Source organism: Papaver somniferum, chromosome 3 (genome assembly GCF_003573695.1).
Source record: "Papaver somniferum cultivar HN1 chromosome 3, ASM357369v1, whole genome shotgun sequence".
Classification (NCBI taxonomy): Eukaryota; Viridiplantae; Streptophyta; class Magnoliopsida; order Ranunculales; family Papaveraceae; genus Papaver; species Papaver somniferum.
The window spans coordinates 133442107-133468552 of record NC_039360.1 but is presented as its reverse complement, the minus strand read 5'-3'; the positions used below and the strand labels follow the sequence as shown (position 1 = coordinate 133468552).

The 26446-nt window shown below is 34.9% G+C and overlaps 1 protein-coding gene and 1 long non-coding RNA gene across 4 annotated transcripts; both read left to right on the top strand.

Moving 5' to 3' along the window:
- Positions 1–16170: 16170 nt before the first annotated feature.
- LOC113361648 lies at positions 16171–19938 on the top strand. Of its 3 annotated transcripts, none has more exons than XR_003365249.1 (4): positions 16171–16446; positions 16743–16786; positions 16892–17631; positions 19432–19938. It is a non-coding gene; the product is annotated as an uncharacterized LOC113361648 (long non-coding RNA). The 3 variants fall into 3 exon arrangements; XR_003365248.1 differs by having other exon boundaries at positions 16892–17627; positions 19450–19934; XR_003365247.1 differs by having other exon boundaries at positions 19450–19934.
- A 1746-nt stretch (positions 19939–21684) lies between these two features.
- LOC113360003 (two-component response regulator ARR2-like) lies at positions 21685–25522 on the top strand. The gene is made up of 6 exons (XM_026603557.1): positions 21685–21778; positions 22264–22416; positions 23538–23909; positions 24030–24106; positions 24236–25348; positions 25451–25522. The coding sequence occupies exons 1-6, from the start codon at positions 21754–21756 to the stop codon at positions 25520–25522; spliced, it is 1812 nt and encodes a 603-aa protein (XP_026459342.1). The 5' UTR covers positions 21685–21753.
- Positions 25523–26446: the final 924 nt, after the last annotated feature.

Below are 26446 nucleotides of genomic sequence, written 5' to 3'. Positions count from 1 at the left end.
TCATCTTCTTATGTTATTTTTTTGGTTTATTGGTATTAAATTCTAAAAATATTTGGAGGATGATTGTTATTGCAGTATTTTAATGGTTGATATATTGTAATATTTTTACGGGATATGTATTATTTACGTCCGTGAACTTGAAGGTCCCATATTGCGGTCAAAAGTAAAGTCTTCATGAATTAGTATTCGTATTGACGAAAGGACGAATATACTTTTGACAAATACAAAAGTTAATCCTATGCAGTCATGTATTTGATGGAAAATAGGATAAAATCTTTTGTTTGACAAGGATAAAGTTTATTATATTGTTATGCATATAATGATGGAAAATAGAATAGATCCTTGTATGTTATCCACGGGATTGATCTTCATTAATCCATTTTATTATGTTTTACCGTGAAGGCTCCATTGTGTGTCTTATGTTGAGCACGATACAACTAAGCTGATTCTTCTTATTGGCTTGTTGGTTGTTCCATAAGATGTTATGTGTTGAGCATTAGGAACTAAATTAATCAACTAGTTTGGTTATTTAGTCTGTACTCCATAAGCTCTCTTTCTTATGTTGAGTACATGTACGGTTAAGGTTGTCATACTCTATGATGAACTTAGTCGGGGTTCCATTAGTTCTCTTATGTTGAGCCCAAAAATAATTGAATCAATTACTTCGGTGATTAATTTGGTTATTTGTATTTCAATTGGATTAATTATAGGTTCTCTTGTAATTAGTCCAGTTGAGTTTTCATATATTCCACAAATTCTTGTGTTGAGTATGTGAACGGCTATACTAATCATGTTCTATTAGTTTATGTAGTCGTATATTACGTAAGGTTTTCCTTATGTTGAGTATGTGAACGATTAGGTTAGTCGTCTCCGTATGATTACCTTAGTTGTAGCTCCGTAAGTTTACTTATGTTTAACACCTTCAATTAAATTTATCACTTTTGTGGTTTGATTTAGTTGCGTATTCCAATTAAATTAATCATGGGTTTACTTGTGGTTAATTTGGTTGTATTTTGGATATAGAAAATCATTCTCATGGTTTTTGGTATCCAATAAAAAATCCTTCTTTTCTTTCGAAATTAAGGTCGCTCTTGTTGTTCTTTCGGGAATGACATCAAATGGGGGAGAGTTTTTTTGAACTTGTGCTTAATGGTAATATCTTGCGGGGAGTGCGGCCGTGAAATTTTATAGGGGTTATCTTGTATCTTAAAACTCCTTGATGAATGCATTTAGCTTCGGCTTTATGATTGCATCTAAATCAAGTTGGTATGTATTTTTTCTTTTAGTCTTGAAATATCTCTTGTGGAAATTTCATTATGATCCCGTTCTTGTACCTTTGCCAATTTTATTGACAAAAAGGGGGAGAAATATTGTAGTTCACACTACAAATAAATATGATTTTCGGATCATTGCGTAAGGGGGAGTGGTTTCCATGATCGAGATGGAGTATTGACTAAAGGGGAGTGGTACATATCACCATAGTGTTATTGTTAAAGTCGTGATACAATTGGACTTTGATGTTACATAATAGTACTATGATACTGTATAATAATGATCGAGAACCTTGATTTCTCTCATTGTTATAGCTACGGATCTTCAACAACGGTGATGCTAAACTTACAACCTTTGAGATCATTGGAGTACTTGGAAGGACGAAGATTTCAGGGAACGTCGAAAATTAGACTATGGAATAGGAGCCACTAAAGTTTATCTTTTTGTATTCCATATGTATTAATAGTTTTGTCACTAAAATTGACAAAGGGGGAGATTGTTAGAGCATAGCTCGGTCAACCTCGCATGTGTTGCTATCTCAAGCATGTTTTTCAATGTTAGTGATCAAAACTATGAGTCTTGATTTCTAGCCTACATAGCTAAGTCTCAGACTAGGATATGAAAAGTGTAGTTGAGTTCAAGGACTTCATGGTGATTCAACGACAACGACGAAGATCTACACAAGGAACTGTGAAACTTCATCAACAAAAGGTATGTGGAGACTTGAACTTATCTATCACTCAAAAGTCTATCTATTATATCTCCTACTTCTTATGAGACAAAAGTCGTATGCTATATAGACTAGATCATACACACTTGACATTTCTAGCTGAGCATTCATAACTTATCTTTTATCTCGAAATCGTGTGTTGGTAAAGCGTTTCGCTTTGATCAAGTTTATCTTCACCTAGTGACGAAAGTCATGAAAGTTTCAATCACTTTGAGAATTGCTCTGACGTGAATCGGTCTGTGAATAACGGCTACATAGCGTCCTATGAGAATGTCTCAATGATAGAAATAAGAGTTTAGATTACATAACCATGTATTCCTTGAATCGAAGTTTTTGAACTTTGTTGATCAAGTGAAATCGGGAGGATTATGGAATTGGCTTGCCAAGTCCGCGAACCCAGTCCACAGACTCAGTCCGGGAACTGTCGGAAGTTCTCGACCGAGAATTTCTTCTGGGATTTCCAAAAATCGTTTGTGTGTTAAGTCCGCGAACCCAGTCTGCGAATTGGCGAAAGTTCTCTTGCCGAGAATTTCTGCTGAGTTTGGAAAACTCAACCGATTAACTTAAGTCCGCGAACTTGTTTGTGAACTTAAGAGGTTATGATCTAAAGATGTGCTCTGAACAAGAAACATTAAATTGCTAAGGAATTCTTTATGGAAACTGTGGCTATAATGTTCATGAGACGATTCAATCGAATCGAATCATCTTTGTTTCAATTATGCCTTGTGTAGTTACATAAGATCTCATAGCAATTGAACAACTCTTTAACTAGTTCATTTGAGTCAATTGAACTAGTTATGGTGAAGAAGAACAAGGTTAATATGAAATGCTCATATGGTTGACCTTTTGGGTTACTATGTTGAACCAACATGAACGTACACGTTTGGGGATGGTTTTAACGAACCCAGTAAACGTATACCCAAGTGTGTGTGAAAAGCTAAGTTTTCGAATTAACGGTTGAGAAATATTAGATTGAATCTAAATCAGGTTTTCATCTAACGGTGAATATGGATTCCTTTGTAACTAAGGCAAAACCCTGATTTGAAGGCCAAATAAAGGAGACATCTAGCATTGAGCAAACCTAATCCCCACACATCTGTGTGCTATTAGTGCGCTCTCTAGAGTCGATCTCCATTAACCTTTGATTTTCTTCTCTAAAATCAGGTTTACGACTTAAAGACTTCATTGGGATTGTGAAGCCAGACCGATACTACTTTATCGTAGTTGTGTGATCTGATCTTGCATCTTCTATCGTACGAGTAAAATCGATTGATTGGCTTGAGATCGTGAGAATTCTCCGATAGGGAAGATAAAGAAGTCACAAACATCTTCGTCTCACTGTTTGTGATTCCTCGACAATCCGCTTGTGTATTCAGGAAGGATTGTAGAGAGGTGATTGATTAATCTAGGTTGTTATTCGGGAATATAAGACTGGATTATCAATTGGTTCCTGTTCACCTTGATTTTATATCAAAAGACAGAACAAAACCTAGGGTTTATCTGTGGGAGACGGATTTATCCTTCGATAGACTTTTCTGTGTGAGACAGATCTGTTTATTATCAAGTCTGTGATTTTGGGTTGCAGCAACTCTTGGTTGTGGGTGACATCAGCTAAGGGAATCAAGTGCAGTATCCTGCTGGGATCAGAGGCGTAGGAGTAAAACTGTACCTTGTATCAGTGGGAGACTGATGGGGGTTCAACTATAGTCCAGTACGAAGTTAGTTTGCAGTAGGCTAGTGTCTGTAGCGGCTTAATACGGTGTGTATTCAATCTGGACTAGGTCCCGGGGTTTTTCTGCACTTGCGGTTTCCTCGTTAACAAAATTTCTGGTGTCTGTGTTATTTCTTTTCCGCATTATATTTTATATAATTGAAATAATACAGGTTGTGTGTTCGTGATCATCAATTGGAAATCCAACCTTTGGTTGTTGATTGATATTGATTTATCCTTGGACATTGGTCTTTGGTACCGTCCAAGTTATTCCTTGTGTTTGATTAAAAATACTCGCTATTGTTTTAGCTTGAGTGAATAAAAACAAGTGAAGAGATATTAACTCCTTGAGTTACTTTTTATCTAGATTGAGTCTGACTGTCTAGTTGATTCTCTAGCAAAGTATTTCGGAGTTAGTACACACAGATTGCTAAGCGAAATATTGGGTGGTGTTGTTAGACCCCCGCTTTTTCAGTCTTCACAGTATGCTATCTGATCAACCATGTCTACCTACGGTCTAAAACCCTAAACACTCCTTATGAGTTTGTGGTACGGTAGGAAACCCAACTTACATTATGTCAGAGTGTTCAGAAGTAAGTGCTACATTCTGAAATATCGAGAACAAAGCGGGAAATGTGATACTAAAAGCGATGAAGGTATCTTCCTTGGATATTCTTATAATAGTCGTTGTTTTCGAGTATCTAATCTCATAACCCAAGTTATGATGGAATATGCTAATGTCATCATTGATGATTTAAGAAATCTTGACCATGATAATCCTCCCGTTGAATTGCCTCCAACTGAGACAATTGAGAAAGTCAAAGAAATCCCAGAATCAGTTGAAGTCGTCCCTACGGTTACTGATCATGATATTTCTAGTGACGAGGAGAAAAGCAATGATTAGGCTACTCCTTTTGAACAAGAACGTGTCCCTCCACGACACCTCTGGGTTCAAAGAAATCATGATCCAAACAGTATTATTGGAGGAAGAGATTCTACTGCTAAGACAAGAGGACAACTTCAAAATATTTGGAATTTTGGTTGTTATCTTTTACAAGTAGAACCGAGAAATATTGATGAAGCTCTTAGTGATCCCTTTTGGGTGAATGCAATGCATGAAGAGTTAAATCAATTTCAAAGACAAGATGTATGGGAACTCGTACCTTGTCCCTCCAATATAAATATTGTTGGTACCAAATGGATATTCAAGAACAAGTCTGATGAATTTGGCACAATTGTTAGAAATAAAGCTAGGCATGTCGCTCAGGGATATTTACAGATTGAAGGAATCGACTTTGAAGAAACCTTTGTTCTTGTGTCACGCCTTGAGTCCATTCGGTTGTTATTATCTCATGCTTGTTTTCTTAAGGTCAAGATGTTTCAAATGGACATAAAATCCGCGCTCCTAAACGGAAATTTAAAGAGGTCTATGTCGCTCAACCTAAGGGTTTTGAAAATCCTGATTTCCTAGATCATGTCCTTAAGCTCAAAAAGGCATTATATGGGTTAAAACAAACACCTCGTGCCTGATTCGAAAAACTAACTACTTCTCTTCTTGGGAAAGGTTTTTAGAGAGATAGAGCTGGTAAAACCTTATTTACCAAGTGGAGTGAGAAAGATGTTGTCATTGCTCAAATATATGTAGATGATATCATTTATGGTTCAACTTCTGAGAAACTTGCAAAAGATTTTCAAGTCTCCCTTGGCAAGGAATTTGAAATGAGCAACGTTGGTGAAGTAAAGTTCTTTTTAGGATTACAAATTCAGCAACATAAGGATGAAATTTACTTATCTCAAGAAAAATATGATAAGTATCTTGTATCAAGGTTCGGTCTTGATAAGTCAACTCCAAAACTGACGCCTATGCCCACTATTGGTAAACTACATAGAGATGAGAAAGGAGTAGATGTGGATAAAAATATTTATCGATCTATCATTTTAAGCCTTTTATATCTTACAGCTACTAGACCCGATATTGCTTTTAATGTCGGTTGTTGTGCTAGGTTTCAGGCTAATCCAAAGGAATCTCATCTTGCAGCTGCAAAGAGGATCATGGGATATATCCAACATACTAGCGGATATGATTTATCATATACTTTTGATACTAACACTGATCTTACTGCCTATTCAGATGCTGATTGGGTAGGATGTGTAGAGGACAGAAAGAGTACTTCGGGGGGATTTTACTATGTTGGGTTGAATCTTGTGGCATGGCATATCAAGAAACGAAACTCACAATCCATGTCTATATGCGAAACAGAATACATTTGTAAAACACCGTAACTTTTTCTCGAGTACAAGTGTACCTGTTAGGATAATTTTGCACTTAGAATACTTACAACTTGAATACTCAATTGTTTATTACACTTTTAGAGTTTCCTGAATCATACTTGTGGTGCCAAAATAGTAAATCTTCCTTGTCCAAACTTTTGGGTGCCATAATAGCTAACATGCATCTCAACACTTGTCAACTTGGAGTTAGCAAGGTCATTTTCATAACCGGGTTAAAAAGAAAACGGAGAAATCAAATCCGAGAAGTAGGGGTTTTCTTTCTTTTAGATTTTGAACTATAGGTTCCAATGGTGTTGATATTGCTGCTGCATGTTAGATTTTATCTCCTTTTGATATTTTGTGATTGCTACAAATTAAATAATAGGTAATTATAAACTCATCTTGTTTTCTTTGTTTAACTAAGTTTTTTTGAATTTCTTAACATGAAAACTTCCTAAATTTTGTTCGTCGTAGTTGCTGAGAGTAACTTAAATTTCTTCCCCTTCTATCTGGATTAATCTTTTATATGAATCGGTTTGAAATTTTTATCATTTGCATCACATTTTAGTCTTTCATTTTATAAAAATATCTCATTTTTGTGGTTTTGTGAATATTTCTTTTAAGTATCCTGAACATGCGGGAAATTGGATTAAAAGCTTACATTTTCTTTCTATCATGTGCGTATTGAACTACATCAAGGGCTTGCAAATGACTTTACAAAGAATAAAAATGATTTGCAGCCATCTAACTACTAGTTTTCATCACAAACTAAAGTACTGAATTTAGTTTTTGAAGTAGCTCAACACCTATTTGTGAAAATGACCCAATACCCGCCTATTTGAAACTCCAATGTTAGTCGAAAATTGATTTTCTTTTCATGGATTTTGTATTGGAATCTCCTTTCCAATTTTGTAACTAAAAGGTTAAAGCCCCTTGATTTTATTTACATTCCCATCTTGAGAATTCATGTTTTCGCCAGTTAATTTAATGAACGTACTACCCTAAACCCTTGGTTTACTAATTTTGTTTCAGTATAAAAAGTGCATATTTCTGCACAAGCATAATTGATGTTTTATGAAGATTTTACTATGAGAAAATCTTAGATATTGTTTTACTATGCTTATTGGTGTCTTTTCCTTATAAATTTTAAATTCATTTTTTTTTGAATGATAAAGAGGGTCCATACCCCTCGTGTAAAATGTTAAATGGTCACTTGGTTTACTTACACCAATTTTAGTATGCTTGACATTTCATTTCAAGATGGCCTCTCTCGGCAATTAGGACTCATTTTCTTTGGTTGATCTTATGGGAGTATATTTAAAAATATTTTTCCATGTTTATGCCAGACTTAAAGTAAGTGGTTTTCCACTTTATATCCATGTTTGCTTAGACATTTAGTAGCTTATGTTACGCTCTTGAAAATGTTTCCCGGTAAGGTTTTGAGTAGACTCCCAAAGTTATAATTGGGTAAGTTTTTTTGTTATGGATTTACGAGATTTTCATAACTTGGTTACTGGAGGTTTCCTTGACGACAGTTGATTTGATTTGTAAGCTAGTGGACTCTACTATAAGAAAGTCAGGCCTTAATTGGCACCCCATCTACAGATGGCAACCCGAAAGACCGTTAGCTGTAACGGCAGCTGGTATCTGACTACCCTGACATTGGAGATTGGCCATCCGTCAGGCCTTAATTGGCCCCCCACCTACGGGTGGCAACCCAAAAGACCGTTAGCTATAATGGTGGTTGGTATCCTACTACTTTGGCAAGAGATACAATGTATCCTCACAGTTGAAAGATGGAAATTATTTATCCGATTCGGTGACCGTTGTGCTTGTAGGATTTCTGAGTATTATGGTATGGGATGTATGCTCACAAAATCCTAAAAATTTGAAAGCCCTAATTCTCGAGTGGCGTATCAGGAAGTTAGAACTTTCCAAGCGGGTCGTAACCCGACACGTTGGGAGCGAAAATTCTCTGATGCGTCACAGTTGGTATCAGAGCAGTGCCGGTTCATTCGGGACTGTGAATTTTGGACTCATCAGCGTTTTTGTTGCAATGTGACTACAAGTAAACCTCCTTACTTTGAAGTTCTATTTTGAACTTTGAGGACAAAGTTCTTTTTTAGGGTTAATGATGTAACACACCGTAACTTTTTATCGGGTAATAAGTGTACCTGTTAGGCTAATTCTGCACTTAGAATACCTACAGCTTGAACATTCAATTGTTCATTACACTTTTAGGGTTGCCTGAATCATAATTGTGGTGCCAAAATAGTAAATCTGCCTTGTCCAAACTTTTGGGTGCCATAATAGCTAATATGCATCTCAACACTTGTCAATTTGGAGTTAGCAAGGTCATTTTCGTAACCAGGTTAAAAAGAAAATGGAGAAATCAATTCCGAGAAGTAGGGGGTTTTCTTTTCTTTTGATTTTGAACTATGAGTTCCAATGGCGTTAATCGATGTTGCTACTGTATGTTAGATTTTATCTCCTTTTGATATTTCGTGATTGCTACAAATTAAAAAATGAGTAATTATAAACTCGTCTTATTTTCTTTGTTTAACTAAACTTTGTAGAATTTCTTAACATGAAAACTTCCTAAAAAAATTTCGTCGTAGTTTCCGAGAGTAACTTAAATTTCTTCCCCTTGTATCTGGATTAATCTTTTATATGAATTGGTTTGAAATTCTTATCATTTGCAGTACATGTTAGCCTTTCATTTTATAAAAATATCTCATTTTTGTGGTTTTGTGAATATTTCTTTTAAGTATCCTGAACATGCGGGAAATTGGATTAAAAGCTTACACTTTCTTTCTATCATGTGCGTATTGAACTACATCAAGGGTTTGCAAATGACTTTACAAAGAATAAAAATGATTTGCAGCCATCTAACTACTAGTTTTCATCACAAACTAAAGTACTGAATTTAGTTTTTGAAATAGCTCAACACCTATTTGTGAAAATGACCCAATACCCGCCTATTTGAAACTCCAATGTTAGTCGAAAATTGATTTTCTTTTCATGGATTTTGTATTGGAATCTCCTTTCCAATTTTGTAACTAAAAGGTTAAAGCCCCTCGATTTTCTTTACATTCCCATCTTGAGAATTCATGTTTTCGCCAGTTAATTTAATGAACGTACTACCCTAAACCCTTGGTTTACTAATTTTGTTTCAGTATAAGAAGTGCATATTTCTGCACAAGCATAATTGATGTTTTATGAAGATTTTACTATGAGAAAATCTTAGATATTGTTTTACTATGCTTATTGGTGTCTTTTCCTTATAAATTTTAAATTCATTTTTTTTGAATGATAAAGAGGGTCCATACCCCCTCGCGTAAAATGTTAAATGGTCATTTGGTTTACTTATACCAATTTTAGTATGCTTGACATTTCATTTCAAGATAGCTCCCTCTCTCTCGGTAATTAGGACTCATTTTGTTTGGTTGAACTTCATATGGGAATATATTTAAAAATATTTTTCCATGTTTACGCCAAACTTAAAGTAAGTGGTTTTCCAATTTATATCCATGTTTGCTTAAAGCTTTAATAGCTTATGTTGTGCTCTTGAAAATGTTTCGTGGTAAGGTTTTTAGTAGACTCCCAAAGTTATAATTGGGTAAGTTTTTGGTTATGGATTTACGAGATTTTCATAACTTGGTTACTGGAGGCTTCCTTGATGATAATTCATTTGATTTGGAAGCTAATGGACTCTACTATAGGACCGTCATGCCTTAATTGGCACCCCATCTACGGATGGAAATCCGGAAGACCGTTAGCTGTAACGGTAGCTGGTATATGATTACCCTGAAATTGGATATTGTCCATCCTTCAGGCCTTAATTCCCCCCCCCCCCCCCCCCCCCCCCCTCACCACCTACGGGTGGCAACTCAGAAGACCGTTAGCTATAACAGTGGCTGGTATCCTACTACTTTGGCAAGAGATACAATGTATCCTCATAGTAGAAAGATGGAAATTATTTATCCGATTCGGTTACCGCCGTGCTTGTAGGATTTCTGAGTATTATGGTATGGGATATATGCTAAGAAAATCCGAAAAATTTGAAAGCCCTAATTCTAGACGGGCGTATCAAGAAGTTAGAACTTGCCAAGCGGGCCGTAACCCGACCGGTTGGGAGCGAAAATTCTCGGATCCGTCACAACATTTTTGTTGGTTTATGTTGTACTCAACTTCTATATATGAAACAAATGCTTTCTAATTATGGAATTGACACTGGTGTAATTAAGATCTTTTCTAATAACTTAAGTGTGATTCGTATCACTGAGAATCCTGTTGAGCACTCAAGAACTAAGAACATTGACATAAGGTATCATTTTATTAAAGATCTTTATGAAAATGGTATCATCAATATGGAATTTGTGCCTTCCGAACAACAATTGGCTGATATTCTCACCAAACCTTTAGATACTGCAACGTTTTAACACTTACGACAGTCTATTGGTGTTGTTTTGGTTCATTAGTTTTCTAGCCTTTTGCCCTTGGACTCATTCATATATTTTGGGAAATCAAGGCTTAGAACGTCAGTGTAGTGTTGTTTCAATTTCACATTTGTATCTACGTAGATAACAGTTCTGTTGGGTATCAAAATATTCGTTTAAAATCATTCTTTTCTTGTGAAAGTAAGGTCGCTCTCGTTGTTCTTTCGGGAATGATATTTTATGGGGGAGAGTTCTTATTTGAACTTGTGCTTAATTTCCAAATCTTTGTGGGGAGTGCAGTTGTGTAATTTTATAAGAGTTATCTTGTATCTTTATAAACTCCTTGATGAATGCATTTAATTTCGCCTATATGATTGCATCTAAATAAAGTTGATATGTTGTTCTCTTTTGGTCATGAAGTATCTCTATGGAAATTTCATTAGGATCCCACTAGTTTTCGTACCTTTGCCAATTTTATTGACAAAAGGGGGGAGAATTAATGTGTAGTTCACACTACAAATACATATGGTTTACGGAACATTATGTAAGGGGGAGTGGTTTTCATGTGAGATGAAGTATTGACTAAGGGGGAGTGATACATATCATAATAGTATAGTTGTTAAAGTTGTGATACAATTGGAATTTGATGAAGTGTAATAATACTATGACACTGTATAACATTTGGAAATGATGAAGATTACGAGTAATGTTGAAGAACCAAGGAAATCAAGCATTTGGATTGAGATCTATAAAGTTTATTTATTTTGTATTCCATATGTGTTGATAATTTTATCACTAAAATTGACTAAGGGGGAGATTGTTAGAGAACTGCTCGGTCGAACTCGCAAGGTTGCTATCTCAAGCTTGTTGTCAAGTTTAGTTGCCAAAACTATAAGTCTTGATTTCTAGTCTACTTATAGCTAAGTCTCGGATTAGGATAAAAAGCGTAGTTGAGTTTAGACTTCACGACGTTGATCTATTGAAGACAAAGAACTACTAAGGGGAGCTTGTGGAACTTCATCAACAAAAGGTATGTGGATACTTGATCACATCTATCACTTAAAATTCTATCTATTTTATCTCCTATTTGAGACAAAAGTCGTATAGCTATATAGACTTCAATTATACACATTTGATATTTCGAGCTGAGTTTAAATCGCTTACATATTTCTCGAAATATGTGTTGGTAAGCTTTCACTTTAACCAAGTTCATCTTATATTCTTGATGAAAGTAAAAATATAATCATGTGAAAATCACCTGGTAACATCTTACATGATTTGTGTGAGACAGTCATTTGATGTAGACTCGGAATGTTTCGTATTGATGTTTCAATGGTTGAAATAAGAGTTTAGAACAATTGGATATAAGCATAGTATGCGTACTTACATATATGTAATCCAAGTCGGGGAACCATGGTTTGCATACCCGTATGCGTACTGGTTGGTTTTGTGAAAGTTCGGGAACCTTGTGCGCATACTGGTGTGAGGTTCAGTTCTGGGAATTTCTGCTGAGTTTATAAGGTATGCGTACCATTTCGCGTACTGGCGAACCCAAACTTAGTCCGGCCACTTAGGCGCACCTGTTTGCATACCTAAGTGGATAATGTTCCAAAATCGGTTTGTTCATGAACTAATACATTTATATAATAAAGAATGCAATCTTTTGCAAACAGTGGTTATAATGTTCATGACTTGATTCGGGTGAATTTAAATCGATTTTGTTTCAATTGTGTCTTGTATACTTCTATGAGAATATAAACAATTGAACAACTCTAGAACTAGTTTCATTTAATTCATTTGAACTAGTTATGGTTAAGATGAATATGGTTGATATGAAAGTGTTCATCTGGATAACTTCGGTTAACTATTATTAAGCCAACAAGGTGCACACGTTTAGGTACGGTTACTCATATCTGAATAAAGTCACTTTTCATTTGTGTGTAACAAGCTAAGTTCGATCTAACGGTTGAAAGATATTATCTTGAATCTAATCAGGTTTTCATCTAACGGTGAATATTGAATGCTTTGTTACCAAGGTAGAACTCTAGCAACTGGGAAACCTAATCCCCACACCTCTTGTGTGATACTAGTTGCGACTAGAGTCGATTCTCCTTTAACCTTAGGTTTAGGTTTTACACGAAACCCTGTAGGTTAACGACTTAAAGACTTCATTGGAATTGTGAAGCCAGACCCAACTATTTTCTCTGTAGTTGCGTGTTCTGATCTTGCGGTTTCTATCGTGATTCTCTAAGATTTGCTTGAGATTTAATCTCCGATAGACAAGATAAAAAGAAGTCACAAACATCTTCGTCTCATCGTTTGTGATTCCACAATATCTTGTTTCGCTACCATACAATTAAGATTATTGTGAGGTGATTGATATTTCTAGGCTGTTCTTCGGGAATACAAGTCCGGTATATCAATTGGTTCCTGTTCACCTTGATTTATCAAAAGACGAAACGAAAATCATAAGTTTATCTGTGGGAGACATATTTATCTATACAATAACTTTTCTGTGTGAGACAGATTGGTTTATCAAGTCTTCGACTTTGGATCGTAGCAACTCTTAGTTGTGGGTGAGATTAGCTAAAGGAATCAAGTGTGTAGTGTCATGCTGGGATTTAGATACGTAAGGAGCGCAACTGTAACTTGGTCAGTGTTAGATTGGTTATGGCTCAACTACATTCCGGTTCGAAGTTAACTTGGAGTAGGCTAGTGTCTGTAGCAGCTTAATACAGTGTGGTATTCTAATCTAGACTAGGTCCCTGGGTTTTTTTGCATTTGCGGTTTCCTCGTTAACAAAATTTCTTGTGTCTGTGTTATTTCTTTTCCGCATTATATTTTTTTATATAATTGAAATATCATAGGTTGTGCGTAAGTTCAATCAATTGAGAATCCAACCTTTGGTTGTAGATTATATTGATTGACACTTGAACATTGGTCTTTGGTACCGTTCAAGTTGTTTCACATAAAAATCAGGCTCGCGGATTTCTATTTGTTTGATTTGCTGATTACATTGTGAACCAGAGATACAAACTCTTGGATATATTTCCATTGATTGAGTCTGACTGTCCAGTTGATTCTCTTGGAATTATATTGGAGTTTGTCCACACAGATTGCTAAGCGAAATATTAGGTGTGGTTGTTAGACCCCCGTTTTTTCACCCCTAAAGATAGTAGTATCTCGTTTTTTTCTAAATTACGCAGCAAGGTAATGATCTCTAAATATTCGTGTTTTACCCTTCAAATTGTTTTGTTGCCAGGCCAAGAAATTTTGTTGTAATTATCGTAAAAACTAGGGGTGAGCAAAAATTCCGGAACCGCGGATTTCACCCGTATCCGTACGTAAAATCGCGGGTGAAACCCAATCCGCAAGATCTATAGGCCGGACACAGGTGGAATTCTCAAATCCGCACTTTTAACGATTTGGTTGCGGTTGGACTTTGAAATCCACGGATTCACCCACACCGTAGGGTAGTAAGGAAAATTAATACTTTAGAAAAAATAGGTACATCAAAACTTCTTATTGCGATGCTCTGGACAAGAGGAGCTTCGAAACTGAACTGGATTGCATCTCTTGTTAGTGTTGCTTCGAAACTGAACTGAACTGGGCAGCTGGTGCTCTCAAAGGAATGGCTACTGGATTAATTGTAGGTGGGTTTTGGAAAGCACGTTATACCACAAAGATTGCTCGATCTCATATGATCTCACCTTGGTTTGCGTTAGTGCATCCAAAAACAGGAACACCCATATATGCAGCCTTATTAGTAGTAACTGTATGTTCCGCCTTTGTGGCTTTATTCTCAAGTTTGGATGTACTATCTAGTGTTTCACCTCAACGGAAGGACTTGTTGTTGCATTTGCTAGTTTACCTTTGATTGTTTGTTTTATTTTCTTTTTCTTTTTGACTAAATTCGCGGTTAATCCGCATCCGGTCCGTATCATCGCTAATCCGCAAATGTTAAATCCGCGGATGATTGGGCCGGACACGGTTTGGTTTTCCAAATCCGCAACTTTGACGGATTGGACGCAGGTGACCCTAATCCGCATCCGTCCGTCCGTTGCACACCCAACCCACTTAATTTAAAATGCCTATCAAGAAGTAGTTCCAAATTTCCAACTAAAAAGACAATAGAAAAACAAATGGTTGATACTTTTTTCTTCCTCATTACAAAGTTTACAGTTAAAACTAGTGATCATAATACCTCTAGCGCTAAGCATTTTTAACATTGAAAGCGAGTCGTGCATTGCTACCCAAAGAGAAAGGCTCACCTTAGGTGGAATCGATTTCGACCACCATATGCCACCATCTAAAAAGAAAGAATTCATGTTGTCAGATACGCATAAATTATGAATAGATTTCACCTTAAATATGCCATATCAATAAAGTTGGAGTTATAATTTCATCCTGACCACCATCAAAATGTGGTTATGTTCCGATCAAACCCACCATGTACATGAAGTCTTCTTGTTCAGAATTTGATAAATTATCCTTCCGACTGAATGTCCAGATTAATTCCGACGAAAAAAATACTTTTTACTATACACCATTTATCATTAACCTTCTTATAAATCATGGAGAACTATTCTTTCAATTTAGTCACATATCATGCTAAAATAATATTGAATTCTAATGTATTATTGAACGCACAATATCGTCATGCATCGTGCTTTCAAGATGCTCTTCGATAAAGCACGTCCTTGGGAAATATTAGAGCTAAGAAGACATTGTTTTAACGGAAAATGGGTCATTTGTCCAAAAAAAATTAAACCATGGTTCAAATGGACGAGTAAAAATTATTATGGGTGAAATGGACAAAAAAAATAGCAAGGATGAAACTGGATTCATCGCGGCTTAAACTTAAAAAATAGCAAGGATGAAACTGGATACATCCTGTGTAAATTAAAAATAAGAAAAAATATTTGGAAATGGGCACGATGAAACTGGTTACATCCTGCCTATTTTTACATTTTTGTCCATTTAAACATTATCAAAATCTAACTGTCCATTTCACCCAGAAATTGTTGATTTTTGGTCTTTTTAACCAATTTTGTGAAAAGCAAATGATTGTATCATCAATGTTGAAGATAAAAAATAAAAATACCTCTTCCTTTTACACAAAAATCAAAAATACTCCCCCTTTTCCCCTTCTTATTAATCAACTTAGTCAAAATCTAAGCCACTGGAACAAATTAGAAAGGTGATAAAGATTCACCTTGTCGAAACCCCTTAGTTGGCTTAAATTTTTAAGAGGAACTAGCATTTACTAAAGCATATACTTGAGCAGTAGCAACACATGATCACATCCAGTTAATCCACTTCTGACCAAAACCATGAGCTTCTAAAATTTTCAATAGAGTCACCATTTAACATTATCAAACACTTTATCCATATCAATCTTGCACACCATACCTGGAATCTTCGTTCTAAGTCTAGAGTCAATACACTCAACAATGATAAAAATCCCATATAAGATATGTTTATAGTTACAAAAATCTGATACTAATCTTGACATAACCTTCTTCAAGCGATTTGCAAGCAACTTCGAGAGAATTTATGAACATTCCCCCACCATACCAAGTTGGCCTAAAATCTTTCAAAGTGTTGTAGTTTTCTTTTCTTTTTTAATCTGAAAAACAAAAGAACAATTAATTCTCCGATCTAAATATTCATTCGAGGTGGAACCTCTGCAGAACAAAAAGGAGATCAGTTGCAATTATGTTCCCAGCCGCCATATAAAACTCCATAGTAAAACCTTGTTATTTCTAGCAAGTTCATGAAAAGTTATGATGTGAGAATCGGTTTCGGTTCGGATGAGTTTTCCTCTGTCAACGCTTATATTTACACCATATTTACATTTTACACCCACTAGCCCAGTACCTTAGACCCACTTTCTTCCTCGAAAACCCGCATTCCTTGAACCTATATAAATCTCCTTTTAAACTTCGTTTCGGTTCCTTTTTTCCACAGTAACTCGGTCGGGATGAACAAATTGGAAGAAAGGGTTGCTAAAGATCATCAAAGTAAGTTTCATTCTTCAAAACCTCTTATTACGTGTTAATTTTATGATTCTTCGATACAAATAATTAGGTTTGTAGAAATCCGAAATGAGACTAAGTTTTGGACGGTAATGATTTTAATCAGGTTTCTAGAAATCCGAATATAGTGTTTCTAGCAGTAATTTCTTGAAATTTGATGAACATGACATTAATCCATGCGTACATGACTTGAGAATACTAGGGTTTTAGCATTTTGTCAGTTTGGAGGACTGTAATATAAAAGTGAACTGATGACTGAGAGGTGTTTGTTGATTTTACAGTTAATGTGAGCTATGCTCATGCACTCAACTGGATGTCCAGAAAGGTTAGTTTGATGTCTTCTAAAATGTTTGAGAAGATTTGGTTTAAGGCATGTTACCATTTTGTGAATTGTAAGTATTTGTAACTGGTGTTCTACGTATGTGTGCAGCTTGGATATACTTCAAGCTCAGCTGGAGTGTGCAGCTTTCAATCTGTGGCAGATCCATCCCAACACATTTGATATCCGCTTTTATCAATGCTTGATGATTTATTTCTGTGACTTTAAATTGTATGCATTAACATGTCTCGTCATCATATTATATAAAACAGGCTGTGCTCGGCTGTAATTTGACTCTACTGGTGAATGACTGAATCTTGGTGTTATTGAGGATTTCGTTAGGTCGGTAAAATTGGTTGTTGTTCGTGAAATATTGAACCTCAATTGTATGGAACTGAGGGCAGGTAGTATGATCAAGCTCACGTCCTCTTTAATTCCAACATAGTTACCCAAGGTGTTCTTTGTGGCAATTTGTTTCAACTCGAACAAATCAACAGTTTAGCTCTCCATGTATAATCAGGTAATGCCTTTCCTGTTTTCGGATTTTCAGTTCCCTACTTAGCATGGCAAAAATCTTGACACCTTGGAATAGTAGGCCACTATTTTGACACTGCTGTATCAGTGTAACTTATAAATGTTTTGTTTTCATTGTTTTGTTTTCACTATTTTTATGCTGCTTCTGCTCACTGAGGAGGAACTCGGCAATGTGCGTTATGCTGGTGAAGCTCTCAGATCCCCATTGACTAAACTGGGTAAACGGAACCATCTTTGCGGAACCTATTTAAGAAAGAGCGAGGTGATCAAGCAATATAATCAAACTTAATCACCTGGTGCCTTGGGCATGCCTGTAGGTATTTTTTTCTCTAATCTGTTGCCTATTGAGTTATTTGGGTAGTCTATAGTTTCTAATTAGTTAGGACTTCTACACTCTGAAATTTGCTGTAATTCATTGGAAACTTGAGTAGACAGAGCTAGGTATTATGTATATGTATATGCTTTGTGGGTTAGCTTGATGAAGGAAATTATGTATCTTTCGTTAAGGCTGACACCATCGATTAAGTTGCTATGTGTTACAGTTGACTCATTGAGGTAGGAAATTCAAGATTTCTAGGATATTGGGTTTAAGTTTAGTTGGAAAAAAGTCTTCAGCTGCTTACTCACATAGAAGCTCCATAGTATCGATAAAGGTTGAGTTAATGAAACACTACTGATGAAACTAGGTCGGACATTCAAATATTGAAATAGTATGTTTACATTTTCTTTTAAGAATATGCTGACCTATTCATCCCTTGGGAAAGAAGAAGCGGAGTTGTTAAATACGTAATTGTTTTGCTTGATTGCCTCTCTGTTCAGTTTGAGGAGTGAGTGAGTGGTCTATAGAATCAAGAGCTTCTATGAGTTAATCCGTTTTTTTGCAGTATGCAGAGATAAAGGGTAGTGGACTGATTAGATGAAATGCAAATTTCACAGCTTAAATGTTATAGAAATTTATTAGAGTAGCAAGTCTGGCTTATTTATTTTCTACTTCTCAGAAAACTCATACAGTACTCTTAATACAGGAAATATCAACATAAAGTTACTGAAGCTACGACATTTTTTCCATGAATCATTAAAGCAAAAAGACTATTACTTTCATTTGTTAGGAAGTTGAATTGGATTGATGTGCTTAGAGAGAACATAAAAACCAAAATACTTCTCAGAAAACTCATACAGTACTCTTAATACAGGAAATATCAACATAAAGTTACTGAAGCTACAACATTTTTTCCATGAATCATCAAAGCAAAAAGACTATTACTTTCATTTGTTAGGAAGTTGAATTGGATTGATGTGCTTAGAGAGAACATAAAAACCAAAATAGTAGATTATCTTCTTTTTGCAAGTCAGTAGTAATACCTTCCTTTCGGCATGGTGAGTGTGAAGAATTTGCACTGATGTTGGTTATAATTTTTGACATTTTGCTACTGTGTTCAAGATAAACTTTATTCACAGGATTCCTATTTGCTGTTATCGGACTATAACTTTGAAATTTTCACTCTATAGTAAAGCTTAAAGTGGAGAATAGGAATTTCTTTACTTGCCTAAGGTGCTTCCTTCTTTTCGTCCGTTGAAAGTGTTGGAAATCATAGTCTATATTAGGTTGTGATTAGTTGCTATGCTTAAATATCTCTTTCTATGCAAACCAGGATGGTTCATCCAGTGAAGAAAGTAAAATAGCGAGAAGCCGAGAACACATAAAACGACAACTTCGCCAAGAAAACCTCGGGTCATAAGCAACATAAAGGGATATTTGCTCGAGGAAATAATAGCTTACTTACGAACAAATAAACTATCTAAATTTCAGGTAGGCTTTATATGAAGGAGGGAGTAACCCAGGAATCAAATAGTATGATCCTTTTCAGGATCAACCCTCTATCAGTCAATTAATAAAGCACGGGAAAAAGCTTAAGAACACTGTAAATTTTCAGAAATTAAGTGGGAAAAAAATCATACTGGGTCACAATCTTTGTCGTTATTTTCCAGAAATCAGTCCACTTTGATTCGGTTAATATATGAGAATGGCAAGTAAAGGATTAGAAGAATTAATAAATGCTGTGTCTTCTTGGATGATAATTAACCAGTCTGATACCAATCTTTGTTGTTGTCTCAAGACTCTTTTTCCTTTCCAGGACTGGTGGGTTGTCCCTGTTAAAGTTGTAATTGCGTCCGCGGCGGGATTAGGATTATTGCATTTTGAATGCAACCTTCTGGCCTATGTGGAGTTCTTTACCATTTTTCATCTGAGCAAAAGGTTTAGTAAATATGAAGGAATATTCATGTCCTGTTAGAATAACCTAGCACGGGTTACAATCTGGTTAGATCAGATAAAGTTCAGTAAAGTTAACGGAATTTTGAATGGCTCCAGGAGTTACCGTCGAGGTTTGTCTTTGATTTTTGCTTTAAAAGAAGAGAAAAACTGGAAAAGCTACTGGGAAGAGGAGATTTGCGTCACTTTTCGTTTGTTAAGCGTCACGGGAATCCCGTAAAGGATGACTATGCTTTTACATTTTTTATTAAGCTTACATATGGATTAAATACAGTAATTATAACTGCAACATAGGTACTAATCCTACCATGGTAGATTGACAAAGTTACACTTGTAATTGTTTGAAATAATCTCATTAAAGAAATATATTTGTATTAATTTTGCTATCAAATTTTTGACTTTATTATTAATATCTTCAAATTAATCTGGATTGTATTGTCTTTATATACCATTAATGTTCGTGTGATCATCATTTAGGTAGTGTAGTAATTGAGTTGTTTATGAAGTGTTCACACCTATTTACTACACCAAGTGATAGAAAATAATTCAAAAGTATACGCTCTTTAGGGCATTTAAATTACAAGATATGGGAAGTTTGTATTTATGTTGTCCTAAAAGCATATTAACATATAATGTCTGAACTTAATCTCAGATTTTGTTATGGATAATTTTTAGTTAATTGTGTGGATTTTGCGTGTAAATCATTAGTTGGAGTAGAACTAAAATGACATTTGGAACCAAATTGTATTAGAAAAGACTAACAGTGGTTTAAGAATATGGCTTTTAAGGAGTCAAAACTATGGTATGTCAAGATTTCTCAATGTAGTTTTTTTTGGATTGTTATCAATTTATTTATTTTTTTACTTAAATTTCGATTCATATTTTACCTTCCACTTTACACAAATAAATTCAAAAATTAAACTACAACCCTCACATTTATTTAGTGTTTGCAAAAGTGATCAGATAATTTTTAGTCCGGAAATTTATTGATTTTTATTATCCAAATAAAATTCTCGTACGGAAGATGTTTTATCTGTGTTTATGTGTTGTTGATCAAAATGACTTTTCTAGATTGAAAGCTATTTAAAATTGGGCACTTACAAAAAGTAAATTCATATGAAAAAACTACGAGATTATACTTTTTAGTACAATAATAATATATGATTGTTCCTGTAAATTACATGGAAATCGAAAATTTTAACGTTTATAATATCAAAAAAGGATAGCATAATTGTTAGAGTAATTATTCATTCTTGAAATAATTCGACGCATATTATGGAAAAAAAAACTTACGTCCAGATAAATGAGTAGATATTTACGTAAACGGTTAATGCATCGAAATCCAAAAAACAACATAATAAAATTTTTCGTTCAACTATACTGACGTTGTTAAATACATCAAAATAACTGTAATAGTGTTGCTTGTCTGATTAAAGGTACACGGGATGTTCCAGCACATCGCATCCACGAAATATTTTTTTTACTACATATAAATAGGAAAAATGTCATTCTATTTTTAAAAATTATCATGCTTATTCAAGTTTTTATCTAATTAATATCTAAAAGAATTATGTTAAGAAAAAGTTTCATAAAAGGAAGTTAATTTTCATTAAAAAAAAAAGGAAACTTAAACCTAATTTGGTACTTTCGCATAAGCCAAGTAAGTGAATAGTGCTCCGTTTTTCCTTGTAAAAAAACATGATGTATATGGTTTGGTTGTTAGCATAAACCTAAGTTGTACCCACCATTACCGGAGACACTCTCTGGAGAGACAAAAACATATAAACTCCTCTAACATCAAAGCTTCACTGTTCAAGAACAAGAAGAAAACACAAAGAAGATTTTAATATATATCATTACCAATCTTATTTGATTGTTATTCTATCCTTCTAACGTCTCTGGTTACGAGAGAATAAATAAAAAGAAGAGAGACCATCTATTGTTTTGTAAACTTATTGTTTAATGGTTTTCATTCAATATCAAACAAGTAGACAAGGTTTGAGCTCTATTATTGTTGTTTAAGGTTACAATGAGTGAAAGAATGGATAAAGGAGGAGTTGGGTTTACAAATGAAGGCTCTACTAATAGATGTGTTGCTAATTTTCCTGCTGGTTTAAGAGTTTTAGTTGTTGATGATGATCTTACTTGTCTCAAAGTTCTCGAAAGGATGCTTCAAATGTGTCTTTACAAAGGTATTATGTTCTTTCAGTTTCAACTTTCAATCATCTTTTGATATATGAAAAAAAGTTAGTCTGTTTTTTTTTTTGCTTGATTAATCTTGTTTTTCGTTTTGATTATTGTTGTTTATATTGATGGAATAATGTACTACATCTCTTCTGTCACTTCTGGGTGTATTTTTTGTTGTGAATATAGAACACAAGATAGTGCAAAAATTAATAAAAGGAAAAAACAAGAAAATGAAACTGAAAGATTTGGGGTGAAATATTCCATTTAATTTTGCATGCAGTATCTGATTTTGTAATGGGTTTTTAGTAAATTGCATGTCATCAGAAGTCAGGTTTAGATTTTATGATGATAAGTTTTGATGATGTCATGTTGTTCTTTGATTTGGTTGCCGTCATGTATTTAGATTCATGTGTATTTTAATGGGTATACATTTTTTGTTCTTGATTAACTGATTGAAATGTCCTTTTTTTGTTTTTGCTCATATCTTTAGTTACAACGTGTTCGCAAGCAGTAGCTGCATTATCTCTTTTACGAGAGAGAAAGTACATGTTCGATCTTGTTTTAAGTGATGTTCATATGCCTGATATGGATGGATTTAAGCTCCTCGAGCTTATTGGATTGGAGATGGACCTTCCCGTTATAAGTAAGCACACACTTTCAATCTTTCATTCAGATTATCAATTTGATTCCAGTGTTTATTTGATATGTGCATTGATTTAGCATTCCTTTCATTTTTGGTCATCAACTGTTGTTGTTTTTGCAATCATTCAACATAGTTTACATTAAGCTGATAGGATAGCAGCATCGCCACTATCTTAACCCCATTAATTATCTTGTCATGAAAGAATATTAGTGAAAAAATTGGAACAATAGGTAAACCTAATGTGCTAATGACATTGGAAAAGAGTGAAGATGCTTCAAATATTAACCCAGTTATACCAACAGAAGATATCTTCCAAGTCAATGCAGTCCACACCAAAGTCATAACATACGAAACACTACCTTCTTTGGTACTCACTAATCTCATTCGTCAATCCCTTCCGGTCTCCGGTTTGCAAATAACCTGACTAAACAAGTGCAAGTAGAGAAAAACGATGTATAGATTGACATTTTAGTATGGCAATAGTTTTTTTTTTGTTAATAATTAAAATCAATTTCTTACAGCAGAGTTTTGTTAGTGAAGCTACGAGGTGTAATCGGCCTATGCACTAAGTGAGCAATATCCGTACAATAAACAGATGGCAATATATACCCTACCCAAAACAGTGGTACTGATTGACCAGAAATAAGGAGAAAAATATAAACCGTCTCCTGACCAAAACAGTGTTAGCTTCCTTTAGAGCGTGATGTAGATATTGGTCCATTGCCCGTTAAAGTACCATTTTTCGCTGAATATGCTGATACTGCTTTTGATTCTTTAATTTCGCCAATGGATGTTGATAGATAGAGGTACTTGAAATGATAACACACGGTAATATAATCAACCTCTCTTTTTTTGTTCCAGCAATTCTTGTTTGTAAACAGTTTTAACAAATCTTATGCACAAGAAGAGAGAATTAAAATGAGGCTTTACAATCCATATTTGTTGACAAACTTACAAGTGATTGAACGAATGGATTAACAATGCATGTTGTCTTTACTGAACACTCACATCAAAAAATGAAATCCTATCTTACTTAACTGTTGATTTTTATCCTTAATCTATTTTAATTTTCTCGAAAGATAATTATTTTTTTGATATTTTTATTATACCAAACTGTGCAGTGATGTCGATGGATGATAAAAAGGAAGTTGTAATGAAGGGTGTTACTCATGGTGCTTGTGATTACTTAATTAAACCAATTCGAATGGAGGCAATAAAAAATATATGGCAACATGTTATTCGAAAGAGGAGGCATGAATTGAAGGAATTAGAGCGGACAGCTAGTGTAGAAGATACAGAACGACTTCAGAAGCCTATTGAAGATGCAGATAATGCATCCTCTGCAAATGAAGAGAGTTATAAAAACAAGAGGAAAGACGAAGAAGATGATGACGATAAAGATGACAACTCGACCGTGAAAAAAACACGTGTGGTTTGGTCAATTGAACTTCATCAACAGTTCGTTTCTGCAGTAAACCAATTGGGCATTGATAGTAAGAGCTTTATATTTGTTTATAAGTTTCTCAGGGGTAGTTGGTGTATAGTTCAATTAATAATTTTCTATTTTAGTTAGGTTGTGTTAATATTATTTTAACTATTGTTTGTTACCGCAGAGGCGGTTCCGAAGAAAATTTTGGAGTTAATGAATGTTCCTGGGCTAACTAGAGAAAATGTAGCAAGCCACCTTCAGGTAAATTGTATTTGAATTTTACGTACATCATTTTTTTTCTATTTCCTTCATGACTCATTCTTTCTGAACAAAAAGAATATTTGTTATCCTATTTCTTTTTTAATTGTTCCATTTTAATATTCGGTGCAGAAATACAGGTTGTATCTCAAAAGGGTTAGTGGGGGAACACAAAATGGATTTAGTCCTCCTTTCGTGGGTTCTCCAAATACTAGTTATGGTTCCTTGCCATCACTTAGCGACTTTAATCTTCAAACCTTTACTGTTTCGGGCCAACTACAAAATTTTGCTTCACGGCAAGCAGGAATCATCAAGTCCGCTGGACATGGTGGCTTGAACATGCACATTGATAGTCAAAGGAGTATGTTTAGTGGTGAGCTAGCAAGACCAAGGTTTGGAGCGCGTCACCAAGTAAACAATAACGCTCAAGTGCCCTTTCTCTCTGGACTCCCAAGTCCCATTGGACACACACCTCCATTAACCAATACACACCAACAACCTCTTCGGTCATTCGGGAACATGGGACTCCAATCTAATGGAAGTTCCACGTGTTTCGTAAATCATGCAACCGGTTTTCATGGAACAGGTTTTCCTACCCAACTTGATCTACTTCGTAGTAGTGATAGTAGTGTGATGATGCAGATGCCTCAATCTCAGTTGAAGGGGAAATTTATCTCGAATGATGTGTCGAGACAGTTTCCGACTGGAAACGGGATCCTCATTAATGGCAGAGGTACAACACCAAACCAAATTTTTCTGGCTTCTTCATTGGTGAACTTCCCAACGAATCTAGCCCCAGAACTTACTGGACATGGTTATCCTCTTGGTAATTCTACTAGAGTATCTTGTCTACAACAAGTGGGAACATTTGAAAATGAAGGAAGTTCGGAAGCAAAAAGGCTGTCAGGGTTTAATCCAAGTTATGATATACTTGCCGATCTTCGCCAGAACATAGCTGAAAGCTCGGATTTTCATGATGGAGTTCTAAATTGTGAAACATCTCAAAATTCGAGTGTAGCACGGGTATGTAACGTCCAATCTTTGCAAGTATTGGGTCAACAAGGTTTCTTGTCCAACCAAATCAATGAAAATAGAGAAGAACAACGACATGAAGTACCAAAAAATCCGCAAGAGAATGAAAACTTCGATGCAAAAGCTGAGTACATGCCTGAATTAGACACCAAAAATTTTGGTTTATCAAGAAATTGGAGTCAGGATGATCTCATGAGTGAACTTTTCAAACAGGTCCGTTTATTTGACCTTTAATAAAATCTACTTCCGTACCAGCATTGAAATTATTTAGTTTCTTATACTTACAACATTTTTTCTTCTTTATTGTTTAAGCAGCAAGATGGCGTCGGGATGATTAATACAAGGCACAACTTTGATTCATTTCCATTGGATAATATTTCAGTTTAGAAACATACTTTATTCTTTACATATGAATATTCGCCTCATAATTTCAATTTTCTGAACCAATCTTGTCATTTGCCTTAGTTTTTTTTCCTTTTTCCTGTGCACAAAAATAACAACAGCTCCAAAAGATCAATCCCTGAACAAGCATCTTGGGGATTTGAGTAGACATCATATAAAATATGTACATTGCACGATATGAAATATACATACCGATGACCATTGGACGGTATTTGTGGACCCTTTTTTCACAAGTAGAATTAGTCCCTTTAATACCGGTTAATCACTGTTACACTTACATCAATTGATTAGTTGTACTTTATTACATGTGTAACTATTATAATGGTCATGTGTACTAAGTGCAGGATGGTTGCACCACCTCTTTGTGTATGATATAAATGTTTTGAGTCCTCTTTATTTCTGTAACTATTAAGACAGATGATAATCTGCAATTGTAATTTTACCTTTCTCCCATTAGTGAATTCCATTTCTTCCAACTCTATTATGATATCATTACTTTCTTTCTCAGGTTTCTCGATCCTAATTTTCCGCTTATTCCTTACTTCATTTATGATTCACGAGTTTTCTTCATCTTCAATAGAAAACCCTAATACAAATTCTATTACCCAATTTTCTCTTAATCAATTTACCAATTTTGTTTCTTTAAAATCAACTGAAAATAACTTCCTTAGTTGGAAGAATCTTGTTCTTCCTATTATTTCAAAATACAAACTAATAAAATCTCTTAATGGATGTCATCCATGTGTTGTTCAATACACTAATCCACATAATGTAATCAATGGAGTTTAGAATCCTTTGTATACATATTGGTTAGACGAAGATGAAACCATCCTGATTTGGCTTCATTCAGCAATTTCAAACTCTGTGATTGTTTACTTTGCTGTGTCCATGACTTTTCATCATCTCTGG

Excerpts from the sequence above, each read along its gene's own strand:
- LOC113360003 (XM_026603557.1), top strand. The coding sequence starts at position 21,754 with ATGCTTCAAATGTGTCTTTACAAAG. Across the intron at positions 21,779-22,263 it reads TCAAATGTGTCTTTACAAAG|TTACAACGTGTTCGCAAGCA; the intron begins GTATTATGTTCT and ends TCATATCTTTAG. Across the intron at positions 22,417-23,537 it reads GATGGACCTTCCCGTTATAA|TGATGTCGATGGATGATAAA; the intron begins GTAAGCACACAC and ends CAAACTGTGCAG.